The 16,705-nt window shown below is 42.0% G+C and overlaps 1 protein-coding gene across 2 annotated transcripts; it reads right to left on the bottom strand.

Moving 5' to 3' along the window:
- Window positions 1-20: 20 nt before the first annotated feature.
- On the bottom strand, window positions 21-10,251 carry scoca (short coiled-coil protein a). 2 transcript variants are annotated; one of them, XM_084342324.1, is made up of 4 exons: window positions 10,037-10,251; window positions 3,855-3,926; window positions 3,683-3,763; window positions 21-1,833 (listed from the first exon to the last, which is right to left on the bottom strand). In XM_084342324.1, the coding sequence occupies exons 1-4, from the start codon at window positions 10,098-10,100 to the stop codon at window positions 1,691-1,693; spliced, it is 360 nt and encodes a 119-aa protein (XP_084198450.1). In that variant the 5' UTR covers window positions 10,101-10,251; the 3' UTR covers window positions 21-1,690. The 2 variants fall into 2 exon arrangements, with proteins under 2 accessions (XP_084198450.1, XP_084198451.1); XM_084342325.1 differs by lacking the exon at window positions 10,037-10,251 and adding an exon at window positions 5,288-5,564.
- Between the last annotated feature and the right edge of the window lie 6,454 nt (window positions 10,252-16,705).

The raw sequence follows: 16,705 nt of genomic DNA, 5'->3' as shown, positions 1-16,705 counted from the left end.
AAGACCCAGAGAAACAACAATCTTTATCTTTGATTTTTATTAAAACAAAAATGTTAAAAGGCAGAAGGTGCAGGATGTCTACACACTGACAGTTGGTACCAGGATGTGTGTAGGTAGGGCATATTCAGCATGCCAGGAAGAAATTAATGACCTACTACTGTACAACTGTTAAAAATATCAAAATAACCTCAATAAATTACAGCATATACAGTGTTTATAGCCTCCCCTAATATGACCAATCCCTCCTTTTCAGACAGTCACTTGACGTTTACACATTAATTACTGCTTTCCAGACTTTAAACTTCTATTTAAAGGGAATACAAATTTGTTCAGATTACTTGACTTTTTCATCTTCCACCCTCAATCCTTTTGTCTTGCAATGTTGGAGGACACACCCTCCAGTCTGCTGAGGACATCAGCATGTTTTACGGTCAAACCCATCCTCTAGCAGGCCTGGCTGAGTGAATCAATAGCACTCAAGGCCTCTTTACTGCATTTGGTCGTGCAGTTAAAGGGGAAAGCCTCTCTTTCTTCCTACCTCACCTCCTCCTCGTGTCATTTGGCCCATTCAGTCCCTTCCCCCTGTTACAGGACGCTGCAGGATAAGGACACATAATGTAATAACCGCAGGGTTTGTCTCTGAAGGAGCCCTGCTTCATTTATGACCCTGTCATTTCCATTGTTAATCTCACATTACAGTTTGGGCCACAACACTCATTAATGACATGATGAATTAAAAGGGTTGCAAATACCACAGAAAGAATTCATTATGTCATTATGAAAAATGAACCACTTGCAATAAAAACATAACTGATATTAGTTAAACCCTACACTTCTATGGAGTGCTGTGCTTTTACTTTAACTTGCTGAGCTCTCAATGTTGCCTTAATGTATCCAATATCCACCTCCTATTGTTACCGAGGTCAGCTTTACACAGTCTGAAATCCACTGATTATTGGTTTCATAAGACAAATTAAACTGTCAAACAAAAATAACCCCATTCTAGAGATGTATTATCATACATGCGATTATTATTCTAAGTAATACTGTTCAGTTTGCCATCTTTTAAACTGAGGAGTACAGTCGTGCTTTACATATACATGATGACATCCAAGACCTGCCAAAAACTCAGATCCAGCTGACGTAGAAAATACTTTACAAAAATAAATAATAAACTAAAGCAGTGTTGATGAAATGACGTTCATGGTCAAACCATATTTGTAATGTTCTCACCCACCAACAGGTCAGTTTGAGGCAGGAACACTGAGAAAGATGGGAAAAACCACAGAAAATCAGAATGGTCTTCAAGCAGGTAAAACAGCTAAGAATTATTTTACAGATACTACTTTGACAGAGAGCATTAGGAAAGGAACTCAAGGTACAAATGACCCGTAACCACAAACTGATCCTAGTTGGGTTTTTGTGTCAGTGATTAAAGGGTCAAGTGTACCTCGTCTGTAGTGTGAAGAGGAAGCTGCTGCAAAACAGACCTGGGTCAGACTGACATTAAATTGCCTCCTGCAGGACAGGGTCAGTTAATGTTTATTCATTAATAAATTGTTAGTTTGGACTCAGGTATGTGAGCTGAATGGTTACAAAAAAGCACCCAGGTCTGCTGAGAAACCAACCCCTCTCCATGTCTCCATGGTGGGTTTCCTCTCCCAGCTCGCCTGGGACTTGAGCTGATCTCTCACTTCCGTTTGCTCTTGGTGTCAGTGGTCTGAAAGACGCTGGATGCTGACATGAGGTTCTCGATGTACTGGCCGAGGACCTGGTTCTCAGACTTTAACTTCAGGTTCTCTTCCTTGACTGCATCGACCCGCGCCGACAAGTCTGGAACAAAAATGGAGAATGGGAAGCTAAAACAAAGAATTCATCACTGTAAATAAAATCCAGTTTGCCTCGTCTTTAAAGGTACCCCGTGGACTTTTTAAGCACTAGTAGTGCTACTGAGCAATGTTCAACAATCATGTCCCTATTTTGTTTCTTCCTCATGCATACATATTTACTATTCCACTGTCGGACAGAATGTAAGTATAACTTTCTCTGATGGCTAGCAACCAAACGCAGATGTAAGCAGGACTGGCCATTATACAGCTTTTATTTGATTCATTCAATTTTTTATTTGAACACAAGAACAAAAATATCCACATTGTGAAAACTGAGTTAGTACCATGAGTACAAAAAGGTTACCTTTTGTCGAAAAGTAATGTAGATGATAGCTGGCTGCATTAGTGATTTTCCCGGAAACTGTGACTCCTACCTCATAGAGACGTACCAAAAATAAAATCTAACACCACTTTCACACTGGACAAAAAGCCCACTAACAGTCACTAATATCTGGCTTCAGATATCATTCAGTCAGCACCACATTTGAAAGACAGACTGAAGTAAAAGTAACCAGTTAAACATTGTCAGTAGCTTCCATGTCATTATAAGTCTTGCCAGCAGCTCAATCAATAAAAGTGTGTGGAACTCTCAACAGAAATGAGAAAGAAGCGAGATGACTCACTCCTTACTGCTTCCATCATCAGCTCTGGGAAACTGATATCTCCAATTCACAATGATATCAAGACATTTTCAAACAAGTCTCACGCCTTCTGGATGTTTTCTAATGAGGTATATGATTCACTGCTTTCTGCTGTTCTATGTTTTCCCAGCGTGTTCGTGATGACGAACATGACACACAAGAAAATATGAAGAGAAAGGCAAACATCGCCTGGCCATGGGAAAGGAGTAATTCGCCTATTTTTAGTGGATTTACCTGCATTTAATAAGCCTGCACACACACTATAATTTGGGTGTAAAAGTGGTTTAATATGCACTTTCTGTTTGTGTTCGTTAACAAGGTATTATTATGAGAGGTGAGGCCATTGGACTCCAGGGAACAGTGTGTAACTGTATTCAGTCTGTCCATATCTGCTGGGGAGCTAATGCTGGCTTACCAGCTGTCTGCAGGTATGTGGCTAATGTCAAGGAATATAAACAGCAGGCACAGATGAATTAGTGTGAAGATTTTCTTGCCCTTATTCTCACTCAACTGGATGTCCATGGTTTACCTTAATTAGGGGGAAATACTGACCATTGCTGTAAGGGATAACCTGAATAAAGTATCAGGAGTGTCCAGAATTTTTTATGTAACGTGCTGGAAAAAATCTTCTATGCATTGGACAAAGCCATGTGTTTATGTGCACGGTATTTGTGAATGTAGAAAAGAGATGTGGGGAGAGTGGAAGAGAGGTAGAGTGAGTGCATTAGCACAGGTCTATATCAAGACAGCAGAGTGGCTGAGATGATGAACAGCAGAGAGAGAAGAGCAGCAGCACAGAGAGCAAGCAAGCATCCACTGTCTTAAAACTGCATGCTCAAAGGGGCACGAAAGACACACTGTATGCTTCGGTGGTGAGGAGACAGAACAAGTAGAGTGTTTGGGGTCTTATTTAATCTGGTTTGTATCAGACAGACAGACAAGGGCTTAGACACAAGTGGGTAAATTTTTTGTTATAGTTTTCAGTGCAACTTTTATCCTTCATGAACAGGTTTCTGCAAGTCAAGCCAAGTCTTCTGATCTCAGAGGCCTTCGAAAAAAATCTAACAATTAACAATAGGAGCAATTTCTCACCCTGGCGAAGACACAGTTACCATAAACGTGTGTGTGAGTGATGTGTGTGTGATGTGTTACCTTCCAGTGTGTGCTGAAGTTCCAAAACCTGATTTATTAACCTCGTCTTCTCCTCCATCTCCACCTGGTTCTCCATATCGCCTGAAATACACAAACATGTACACACAATTACAACACATTATCTCACAATAATCACATGATGCAACCCTCAGACAGTTGTACGCAGACGTACCATCTATGTCGCAGTTCATGATGAAAAGCTCGTTCTCCTGTTTAGAATACAGGGCTGCAGTTCCACTGTCCACTGTAGAAGACAAAAACAGACACTGAGCTCAGTAAAGCAGTCATACTAATGAGAACACAATGGGTACTGTTGTGCCTTTCTTAGATAGGATTGATGAAGATATGACAGGAAAGGGGGGAGAGAGAGAGCGGACGACATGCAGGTATTTTCATTTTTTATGTTGGAAAAGTTGCTCTTTGTTTTCAGGCGAGGAGGCCCACCTCCACTATAAGTACAGAGGGGAAACCCTGTGTATTTACATGTGAAGGATATATTGGAACTGGTGTTAACAAATGATCACTACAGCACATCAGTAGTCACTGTGATCAGCTCCATAATATATTGCTTGACATAATTCCTATGATCCCCGGTATGTCTGGTTCTGTCAGCTTTGAAATGGAGGTAAACATGACAGCTGTGTACACAGAGCTCAGGCATGTTGTCCCGGCCTGCTGAGGGGGCTGGTGATGGTAGCCGGATGGGAGCAGACACCGCACCCAGGAGCATGATGGGAGATGATGCTGCTTACTGCTGACCTGCAAATGTACCACTGAAAGGTCTGTTATGAGCCAGTATGGGTGGACTTTATTGTGTCTGTCTACTTCCCAACACTCTCGTGTATATTGACTGTTCAAACACAAATACACGAGCGACTAACGCCAAAGTACAGCGAGGCCAGCACATCTAATCTCTCATTCAGAGCCACAATGTTATTACTGGACAACCACCGTGTGAGCGACGATTTCTTTTTTTTTTTTAATCCTGGCTCTTCCTTGCTCATCATTTCACCTTTCACGATGAGATGGAGATTTTCCATCTCCATCGCGAATTAGTGGTCCAATGTTAGCTTGGCTAGACTCAGCCGTCCCTCGGCCCGATAACCGTAAACAGAGACTGAGCCATCACCAGAACATTTCCCCAAAACGTGTCTGCATCGCTACTAAACCTGTACATACGTTGTAGCATCTATTATAATACTGTGGTTGACCAAGCTAGAGGCTGTCATTAACCTTTTACTGTAATAATTAGCAGAGCAGAGGACGTGTCCGATAATGGATGCGTGTACATTAGCGCTGTAAGCTAACTATCTCTGTGGCTAACGTTAGCTGCAACGGAGCTGCAACACAACCGAAATACGTACTTCCGCAGCAAATGCAAGGTTAGTGTCCCAACCACAACTCAGCCGTCTACTTAGTCTCACGCGTAGAAGCGACTCTCTGTTAAATACATTAGCGTAAAGTGCTGCTAACCGTTCCAAGCTAACTGCTGCTGCTAGCTAGCCTACGCTTCAAACGGGGCGCACAACGCTGCTGTGATTTAGCTTCTCAAAATGTGCAGTTATACGAACAGCTAGCGTTAGCGCATGTCGGCGATTAACTCACCTAAAGCGAGAAATGTCTTTTCCCTCTAACGGAGTTGCCCTGTAAACAGACTACAGGCTGTGAGCTGGTGATGAGAAGGAGGAGGATGATGATGGTAGCTGGGACTTCACCCACCAACGTCGTCACCACCACGTCACTGAGTGTACGTGACCACACCGGCCGACAGGGGGAGCAACTCAGTGCACAACCACCATACACACACTCTCTCTGGTACACACACACACACACTTGCTGCAGTGCTAACAGATGCTCAGCCGTTCAGTCATTCCCCCTGGTAACAGATCACATGCACATGCAGACAGTCAGAGCAGCAGTTGGCAGTGAAAACCTGACCGGCAGTGTCATCCCCACCAGACCTTTATGTGTGTGTGTGTGTGTGTGTGTGTGTGTGTGTGTGTGTGTGTGTGTGTGTGTGTGTGTGCGTGTGCGTGTGTGTGTGTGTGTGTGTGCACGTGCATCTAGTTCTCTTTTTGTCCATCTGTCTGTATGAGTGCATGGAGTGTGTGCCGGTCGGCGTGAACATTAATATATACATGTCTGTGTGTGGTTTCCTTGCAGCCTCTGCGCTGCGTCCCTGCTCGCTCTGAGGAGTCCATATGCTGCTGCTAGTTAGCCAAAGCAAACCCTGGGGACACTGCTGCTTCAGCCAATAGCCTTCTATGACCAGTCTACTCTCTCTCCATCTTGTCCTCACTCTGTCTTCTGCTCTCTGGCTCTGTGTGTGTGTGTGTGTGTGTGTGTGTGTGTGTGTGTGTGTGTCTGTGTCTGTGTCTGTGTGTGTTTCCCTAACCCTGTGTGATATCACTGGGTGAAAGTGCCAAAACCGTCATACCCCCAACTACTATCATTTCTAAATATGCTCTTTCCATCTATTTCTCAATGACCAGTTTCCAGTGACAAAGCTCTGAGTAAACACATTAGAAAGCCAAGCTGTGATCAATTTGCAAGTCAAGATTTGAAGGTCTTTTCTCAACTCTCAGTCCTCAGTGCAGACTACAGCTCTACAGCTCTGTTATTTAGGAAAGCTACCAATGAGAATGTTTTCAACCACAGCTGCTGGAAGTGGACCAATCAGCTGTGGAGAGTAGGTACAGGTAGGACATGCTGCTTGTAGTTTGACCAAATGAACTCAATCTAAGGTCCACTTATTCATTATTAGTGTAATGAACAGATTCTGAGATAAATGCTAAAATTAAAAAAATTAAAAAAGTATAGTCTAATGCTAGTCGGTCGTGGCCTAAAGTAGGGCCCATGGGCCAAAGTCGGTCCACTATAAGGTTACATTTAGCTCACCAGATAAAAAAAACAAAAAAACATTACAGAAATACAATATAAACCCCTGCTTATGCAGTTTATTGTAGGGTAAGATGGTCTAGGATCTATTATTATTTATTATTGTTAATAATCTGAGCACGAGGGGCAGAGTGACACTGCTTCCAGCCCACAGTCCACTATTAAGTTCAGTCTTGGTCCTCCGAGGAAAAACGTTTGGCCGCCCCTGGTCTATTGCAAAGGTTGCTATTGCTATGGTCTTTTTTTATGTTGAGTATGCATCTTTTCGCCGAGCTTGTGTGAGAGGAGACTAGTTTTTGTTCTTCAAAAAGTATTTAAAATGTCCCCACATATTTTTGAAAAGGCTCATTTTGCCCCCATTATTTTTGTCAAAGCGTAATTTGTTTTAAAACAAATATTGGAAAATAACTTGCACCAAGAAATATAACTGAGTAACAAATGAGAACCTGCTGTAGCTGCAGTAGCAGTAGCTGGCTGCTGCTGATTGTGGTTTGAAATATATATGTTAAGTACAGAACAAAGTAAGGCTAAGTAGCGACTTAATAGCCAGCTAGCTAGAAAAGCCTTGGTTTGCAAACATCTTAAGAATGTTATGGCCCATAGCCTAATAAGATAATGATTCACATAGTGAACACAGTGCTGCTTGCTAAAGCAGTTTCTACTGTCTCCTCCTTTTTCCCTGATTACTCTAGACTACTGCACCTTCTTAAAAAATGTGTAGCTAGCTGCTACAAGCCTACTTTTGATTATCTGTGGCGGCCCCCAGAAGAAGAGATTTACAGTATTTGAGTTGTAATGTGTGAACTGTATGAATTAACTGTGTAGTATTTTAAAAGAATGAAAATCAAATCAATGAACTGAGTTTGTTTTAAAATTGTGAACTCACCATTGTCATCATCAGAACAACAGGGCAGTTTGACTCGAGACCTAGTGGTAAGGTTGATTTATTATCTTTAGCTAACATTAATTTTTACTTGTTGTTACCTGTTTCTTTTTTGTCACATTTTATGGTATTAATATTGGATAAGGTCGCTGGGCAGACTGACCTGCACTGGTGCTTTCTACAGTAGATGTGATACTGGTGTTGTTTGATTGACGTTGCAGTTGTGGATGTGGTGCAACATGGATGACTGTTACATGTGTGGTTAATAGTATTGTGCGTTTTATGCTATAGTCATATTGTTGGCTCTGTAGTTGCCTAAGCGATGCCCTTTTGATGCACCATTAAGCAATTAATTTCCCATCTTCATTATCTTTGACTGAGCCTTTATGTCATAAGCACATCTCTGCACAGAGTGATGCCCTTTGTCTTGCTTTAAAGTAGAAATATTGCTATTTTTATGACAATGTATACAATGACAATGGGAAAACAGTGTGAAAGGAGTCACTTACAGTGATGAACCTGCAGAGGAGTATCAGCTGACTCTTCGGCTGTACTTTACAGAGCTTTACAGAGAGTTTCAGCTCATTGTTGAGCTGTCAGGCCAGCAACTTTACTCTTCAATTCACTCTCACTGCTCTCAGAGTTTTGTTTTCAGCTTAGGCAGGCAGCTGTCTTCAAATCTGACATTTGAAGGGTTCATTTGCAAAAACACATATCTCCGTTGTATTTATTTTTCTTAATCATGTTTTTTGTGCACTCCAGGGTGTATCAATCAAACTGATGTTGGGCTGTCTGATAAAACATCTCAAAATATTTTGATTTTCATAAATCACCTTTTTGCCTGTGCACTGCAGGGAATATCAATCACACTGTTTTTGCAAATGAACTTTTCATTTCCACAGCAGCTAATATATTCTTTATTTATATTTTAAGCAAAGCCCAGCGATGGCCTGATGAGTGGGCTGAATGCTGGGGACAGACCTTTCACTCATATCTTGCAGTGTTTATATGAGAGGATGTGACAACAGGCATCAACAGGACATTCTGGCTGCTGGGGCCAAAGCTGGCCTATCAACGATGCTGGCCCAGGGCCCCAGACCCTCAGGGGTCCCAGATTCACCGAGTCACTAGATTTCATTTGAAAAATTCAAAATTAGTTAGGTTAAAAGTGCAACTTAGGCCTGCAGTGTTTTTGAATCTTGTGGTCCTGTCTTGCACAGGACCCAGTCTATCATCTGCATAATCTTCTATTTTCCAAATGTGGTGCAAACAATTCTTGTTACAGGCACCAAACAATGATTGTGGTCATGACTCATGTCATTCTTGTTCGCCTAAATTCTTCTGTGACTAAATAGTTTGGTTGTAAAAGGGAAAGCTCACCCTAGAATCAAAAATACCTTCTTCTTACCCATATCGCTATTTATCCATCTCCATTGTTTTGGTGTTGTGGAGGTTTGCAGATATCAGCCGTAGAGCTGCCTGCCAAATATAGTGGAACTAGATGTCACTCAGCCAAAAAAAGAAACAAACATTGAAAAACTCAACAGCAATGTCTCCTGACAGACCCTGCCATGAGCAGTTTCATGTGGGAACTATTTTCTTTCTACCAAACTACATCAGCCAATCGTGTCGCAGAAGGAAGCGACATCCACTCCTCCATGATAGGCTTGTGCTCATGACAGGGCCGAATGTAAATATTAATGGCGTCCTCCTTTGCTGAGCTGTACTATGAACTAGCTTAGTTAGCTAGCCTCTCCTCCATGAGTAGATGCTTATGGGCTGTGACAATGAAATAAAGTAGGTCCTATATGAACCTGCCCACAACAAGGTCTGGATTATCTTGACTAACTGTTTCATGATTTCTGTGTAGAGACATTGCCACAGAGTTTTTCAGAGTTTTTCAGATGTATTTTTGTATTGGTGCTTTGAGCACCACAAGATGAGTGCCATCTAGTCCCATTCTATCCAGAGTGGGCAGACATCTCTATGGCTGCTATTTCCAAAACCCTGCAACTCACACCAAAACAATCTAGAAGGAAAAAAATCACTGCAGGTAAGAGGAGAAATATGTATTTTGGATGTTGTTAAATGCTCTCTGTCCTCATAGTCAAATTTAGTTGAAGGAAAATAACTATGTTGGTGCAAACAGCTGTCAATCAGATATGCATTGAAAAGCCATGCAGCTTTGGTTGGAGCCACACCTCAGTCCTGTCATGTTTGTTTCTGCCTCGTTGCCCTTTGTTCATCCACATTCTTCTGACAACTGCTTTAACTGTCTGTCATGTGTCATTTACAACAGAGAGAGGTACAGTGTGTTTTTGAAGAGTAAGGCCTTCAAGTGCCATTTCTCCACGTAAAACACATGAAATAGAATTTAAAAAGACTCAGTTTAAAAAGAAATGTAGAAACTCCTCACTGTGGTTTTGAGAGATCTTATCGAACATTAACAATGCTCAAGAATTCTTGGCTGCAGATACCAGAGAAGTGTTCTTAAAATGAAGGTCAGAAAAGGACTAACTTTGAAAAAATGAAAAAATGAAAAAACAACTTCTGAATCTTCCCTTGAGGCTTACCTGTGTCGTCTGCCAGAGAGATGTTAGTGAACGTCCCGTCATCCTCATCCACCTCGGCCTCCATGGCCTGACTCTCCTTCCCTTCCTCCAGCTTGGCTTCCTCTTTGTTTTCAGCTCACAGAGTCATTCATTAGTGTCTGAGCTATCCAGCAGTCGACACTTTCTCTTTTTCTTTCTCTAAACTTTGTTTCCTCTCTCGCTCTTTCTTCCTGTCTTTTGGCCCTGCCTCCACACACACCTGCTGCCTGAATCATTCACGGCTCGTCACGGCTACCTGCCCTACCTGACTGGCTGCTCAGGTTTCAACGCTATCATGGGAATGGGTTGCCATGGTGACCACTGGACACAAAACATGACACAGACCGACCCAGCAGGAAAACTGTCAGGGGTCAAAGTGTGAGTCCCAGACTGCTCACCTGACAGAAAGCCATAAAGACGGTGCACACACACACACACACACACACACACACACACACACAGGAGTGGAGGCACACTTGGTCACACATTAACCTGAAAAGAAAGTGTGTGCTGTTAATGGGCGTGTAAATACAGCCAGGTGTCCAATCTTTCTCTCTTATCTGCTGTTTTTCTTTCTGTTTTGCTCAAACGAGGAACATATTAAGTCTCCCCTATAAAAGGATCAGTTATTTGCCATAATTATTCATATTATTTTTGCCTAATTAGTGACCTGAAATGACAGAAGAGGACATGAATGGGAAACCAATAGATGTGTGGGAGCAGCCTGCACTCTGGTGGTTAATGCTGAACACTGCAGCCCAGCGACAAGCAACGGAGACTCCACGTCCCCTCTGAGAGCAGCCTGCAGTGACGGTGCAGTTTACACATACAGTAAATATTCAGCAGTGAAGGTCCAGCGCTTGTTAAAGTGAAGCCACTGATATTAGACTAAACCCTGGCTGTACCATGCGGGATTAACAAAATGCAGAAGAGCCTTTTAAACCAAATGTGAGAGTTCAGTCTTGATTTTTGAAGAAGCTTTACAACAAAAATAAACAAAAACCACCCAATCCAGTCTCATCACACCCTGTGCCGTGCACAAAACTGCTTGGTTAGCTTTAGCAAAAGGTGACACTGCAGTATGTACATCCACCACCGCTAACTTAAAACATGTACACCAGTCTCCTGTACTGTGTAAGTACTGTGTTTGTTGGGTAACACTTTAATAACCATCATTATAAAACTGTAAATTTAAAGCTAAGTTAACTTTTCTTATTAGTTAATACACTGTTAACACTGTTGCTTTAAAAGATTTATTAAGTAACTGGTTATTGTAAAGTTGCAACTGTTTATAATACTTTGTAAGTGGTTAATAAATACTGTGTAATTCATATTTAAACATTATTTGAAGGCCATTATAAACTGCATTGCAACTGATGTTGAGAAACCTTTACAAATTACTTAATAAATGCTTTATAAAGCATTTCATTGTTTTTTATCAGTGAAATAACTAAAGTTTAAGCTGCGGTAAGTGATATTATTAGTATTTATTATTAGAATAAGTGTTAAATAGCTCTATGTTCCAGTGTTTGGTCAGTAACCCATGTCTCTCCTCCCTCTGCTCAGGCAGTAAAAGAGAAAAGAATCCGGTATCCCTGCCCACTTTATCCAATCAGGACAGAGAACTCCATAAAGAGGCGGTCCTGTCGGCCTGTGAATGTGCAGAGAGCAGGATCCTCTTGTTTGCTGCTGTTTCTGGTGATTACCGCTGCAGGTTCATGTGGTGACGTAGAGCGGAGGGAGGAGATGCTAACTGCAAAATGGACAAGAAGCTAAACGATGCTTACAACAGTTTTAATAACTTATGTATACATCTACCATTTACTGATGATCGTTATGATAAAAAATTACTGTTTGTCAAATGACATTTTTATTCATGGTATAAGTATGAGAGTTTGATGGAAAATATCAGTCTTTAAGGGTCTCAAACGTCTTTTTCTGTCACTGCTTTGTTACCATTGTGACAAAAGGCATGTTGCTAGATAACAGTGATTAATAGCGATGCTGACAGAAGTGCTGCTTCAAGATTTTGAGCTAATAATAGTGGGAAGGACTGAAAGTACTATGTAATACCTTTACTATAATAATACAAGCAAGATAAGGACACTGTGGCAGGCAAGTCAAATGGGGTATTTAAGTCTAGCCAGCAGACAATAACTACTAAGATACTCTGCAGATAGCATGAATTACAGCTGCATGTGGTTTTGTCGTCTGAAACACAATGTGTTTGCATCTGTTTTTTTCTGTGTTTGTGTGTTTGTTATGTTTATTCCGACGCATTTGCATTTGTTTTGGTGCGTATGTGCTCTTTTATGTTTGCATGATATTAATTGAGAGCCCTTACCTGTTCTGTCGCGTGTGTTTGCGCATGTCTGTCTGCAGAGGATTCACCCGCACCATAAAAACAGACATTTATGGGACCAATTTCACGGAGAGGGGATAGATAGCCCTTAACATGCAACTGTTTGCTGATAATCCAAACCTTCCCTCCAGACTGCAGCCTGATCTGCCCCTTCTGAGCCCCGCTGCTGATCACAGATCAGCTTGATCGCTCACTCAGCATAAGGACACTGCCAACTAAACTTGGCTGGTGACACTAAAGCAACGGTTCCACCCAAAACATTCGATAACGTTCACAGGCGAGCAGAGAACAAAGGTTCAAAGTTTACAGGCTGCTGGAGGATGATGTTTCATCGGTAGAGGTTCTGAGTGAAGGAGATCAGTGTGTGTTACTGTGTGTGATGGTTAGAGGCCAGTTTTAGGTTCTAGCACCTGAAGTACTGCAGGCCCCGGACACAGTGTGAACCCGACACAACCTGGAAACACACACACATACACAGAGGCCAGAATAAAGGTCACACACTCTCTCGGTGTCTTCATTTTCTGTCCGAATCAATCTGTGGTGTGCGCTTGTGTTTCTCTCTGTTTGTATATTGAGTGCACAACTGTTTGTTGTTGAAATCTGCCATCCTGTTCGCTCCTTTTCATTGTGTGTGTGCGCATGTGTGTAGTTAATTATTAGTGTGCAGTGACATCCAAGAACCAGAGCAAGATCTGTAGCAGGATTAGCTGCATCCGCAACTTTAGAGAGGGAGATGAGGGTGTGTGTTGGTGTGACTCGCTCTCTCCCCTGTGATAGTCCACAGACCAGATGCCCACTTTGGCACCAACACTCTGCCAGTGTTATGCTAGGCATGGGGCGTACACATACAGGCACATGCACGCACTCATACATGTGCACACTCACACACACACACACACACACAGGGCGGAGAGGAGGCTGTAAAAAGAGCATTCGTCCATCTGTCCATCTCGAAGCTACTCTGGTACTGAGCACATCAGCATGTTTGTGTCTCCCTACTGTGTCCTCAACATTGTGTTTATGTGCGTGAGCATGTCCACGAATGAGTCCAATAATGAATCTCTGCAGAGCGCAAGATAAATTCAACCCTGTGGAAAAAAGAAAAAGAAATGGTTTCCTCTGGTTTTCTCTGTCAGTCAGTTGAGCACAAATTTGCCCACCCTTTGGTTTGCCCACAGTTTTCACCCTGAGAAAAGGACATTTGACATGGAGGTCAAGTGTGTGTGTGTGTGTGTGTGTGTGTGTGTGTGTGTGTGTGTGTGTGTGTGTGTGTGTGTGTGTGTGTGTGAAGGTGTGTGTTTTTGTTCATGCTAATTGACTAAAATCTGGTATGGCAGCTGGAGTGGCCTTTAACAAGAAGGTGCATAACCTCTAAACGGATTCACTTAACATGACCAAACTCTGTAGAAAGACACACAGCAGCTTTTTCAAATTGGCGATTGTTTTTCTACACGTTCTTAAATAACACTAATTTCAGATGCACTACAACTTGCAGCTTAAAGGAGCAGTCTGTAAGAATTTAAAACAATCAAAATGTAACGAAAATTATCAACAAAAATAAAAATAAACAACAGTTGTGTTGAAGATGTCGTTGTACTGTGTTGCAGAGACACCTACTGAAGTTAGCATGCTAACCAGCTAGCCCCAGCCCATCCTGTCTCGTTATACCACTTGTCCCTCAAAAGCTGATAGTGAAGCTGAAACTGTAGCGCCCAGTCTGCCCTCGGTACAGGGGTTTGTCTGGCGGTTGGGTGGTAAGTGATGCCAGACCTACTCAGATGATATGCTGCCCCCTATTTGTCTGGAGTATAAATTCAACAAGTGGCCAATTCTTACACATTGCACCTTCAACCTTATGAATTGGTATCTTAAACACAGACCCAGACAGAAACTCAGATATATGTTTTGTTAATTAAACAACCAGTTGAAGATGATGAAAAAGTAAAACATATTATTTCTGATTTGTTTTCATATTTGTTTTTCAATAAAGTATTTTGTCTCACACGGTTCTCTGATTGGACAGTAACCTGAGAGGAAAGGAACTCAGACTGTGCCATGTTGAGTAGAGTGCAGAAGGACTTTTTCACTGTTTCAGAGAATAGTCTTTCTTTTTCTGTTGTTTGGACAAATGATTACCATTTTTACTGGTAACATTTTTTACTGGAGAAATTCCCTTCCTGTTTAAAATGAAGGGGTAGAGGCTCCTGACTGCTCAGTTTCCTTATGTTCTTTTTTCTTTTGTTGTATATGGTTTCCGTATATGCATCTATGTATAATTCTCGCTATATATATTATCTCACCAAAACCAGCCCGAGCTGCTTGTCTGTCCAATGTAAACAACAAATAAATCACAGTGTCTGAAGATAGCCCCAGCCTCCTCCACTCCAGCAATCCTTTACTATCACAACATTCAAGATGTGCAGTTTAACACTTCGCTTGGCATGTTATCCACGAACACACTGTGTAAATTAAGCCTCTGTGTGGAGAAGATTTAGGGGTTTTAATTGTGTATAATTTTAGCATGCACAATCACAGCTTGTGTGAAAGTTGAGATCTGTGATTTGATGTTCTTCTATTTTGGAGATGCACATACAAGCAACATGGTGGGAAAGAGGAAACAGATGTAGAGAGTTGTTAGAAAATTGATGGCGAGAAATAAATGTACACTTTGGACATTGTTTAAATTTGTTTGCAGTCTGTATGTTCGTTGTTGTTGTTCACTGTAAGTAGAACCTGTCAAGGACACAATTTTTGTCAGAATGATCAGCACTGAAAATTTCCGCAAACCACAGATATGTTGAAACTTTACATTTCTTTAGGTTAAGTTTGCTATTTCATGTTGTGACAGCGCTATGCTTATCTGGTTAGGTTTACGCACAACTACCACTCGGTTAGAGTTCAGAAAAGACATTGACAGTGACCTGGTTTTGTCACCACGAACAGGGCTGTAAATTGTCCTGAGGTCTCCTTGAAACTATCCATTGATTTCACACTTGTTTAAACGCAGTCTGAACTGTGCTCACTGGCTTGGCATCCTTGTCGCCTAGATGTTACTCGACTACCACCCCCTCTGCTGCTGGACATGAAAGTAAGCTAATATACATGTAATCAGAGTGTGATGTGACATGTATTGTAGAAATATCAATATGACAGAAACATAAACTGCCAGGATTTTATTCTGGCAAGTGTGCTGAAAGAACTGCTGCTTTCTATGATTTTCATTGTGTTTTCCTCTGTTTCTTACTGAGGGGAAAGTGAGAAAGACAGGCAGAGGCATAGAGAGATGGAGTAACACTGCTATATATAACTTGTCAAGCTGGTAATGTCTTCTATAAAGGCTTTGGTGAAAAAAGAAAGTAGACTGGGTAAAAGTTGCAAAGAAAAACAATCAGGTGTAACTCTGAACTGTTGTACATCATTACCCCGCTCCAACAGGTGATAGTGTGTGAATGTTGTTGTCACACAGCCACACATACAAAACCACTACACTGTTTGTCTTTAGACTGTCTCGTGTTCCAGAAAGGGTCGACGGCCCCCAACTAATAGAAGTAACCTCCTTATCCATGTGCACACGTGTGTGTGTGTGTGTGTGTGTGTGTGTGTGTGTGTGTGTGTGTGTGTGCGCAAACCTTTATAGACGGCGGCCATTTGTGATGCTAAATGAGTGTGTTTGCCAGTGTGTGTTTGTCCCGCCTTGTAGCTTTATCCATTGACTAATTGAATTGCTTTAAAATATTCAGCAGCTTGCGGGCAAACAAGGCATTTGAATGAGGATCAGTGTTTTGTGTCATCATCTCTCTCTCTGTTCAACACTGCTCCTCTCATTCGAAGTGAGCAGTAAACCTACACTGCTATCTATCTATCTATCTATCTATCTATCTATCTATCTATCTATCTATCTATCTGTCTGTCTGTCTGTCTGTCCTGTTCCACTAAAAGTCCACTCCAGGCTTTGCAGGCGGCCACGAAAGGCTACAGTGTTAGTTTACGATCTTCACCATGCATGCCCCCCCTCCTTCACCTCCCCTCTCCTCTCCCCCTTCTTTCTCCCTCACTCTATTCTTCCTGCCTCAATCTCATCCCACTCACACATACTCTGCGGGGGGAGCGTGTGTGCACACACATACGTGCACACACACACTCCTGTAAGAATACTTGAGTGAGGAGAGTAGTTGCCTGCACTCTGAACTGCCATTTCTTCTGACTGTCTGTCTGCCAGAAACCACAGGACAGAACAGAGCTGTAGATTCATCAGCTGTGGAGGACTGGAAGAGTCACCAGCCTCACCT

The sequence above is a fragment of the Pagrus pagrus genome, assembly GCF_965226575.1.
Source record: "Pagrus pagrus genome assembly, chromosome: 2".
Lineage (NCBI taxonomy): Eukaryota > Metazoa > Chordata > Actinopteri > Spariformes > Sparidae > Pagrus > Pagrus pagrus.
This window is presented reverse-complemented; position numbering and strand designations above follow the sequence as displayed.

Coding starts and splice junctions, on each gene's coding strand:
- scoca (XM_084342324.1), bottom strand. CDS start 10,100: ATGGAGGCCGAGGTGGATGAGGATGACGGGACGTTCACTAACATCTCT. Junction 3,764..3,854: donor CATGAACTGCGACATAGATG/GTACGTCTGCGT, acceptor TGTGTATTTCAG/GCGATATGGAGAACCAGGTG. Junction 1,834..3,682: donor ACTTCAGCACACACTGGAAG/GTAACACATCAC, acceptor TTTTTGTTCCAG/ACTTGTCGGCGCGGGTCGAT.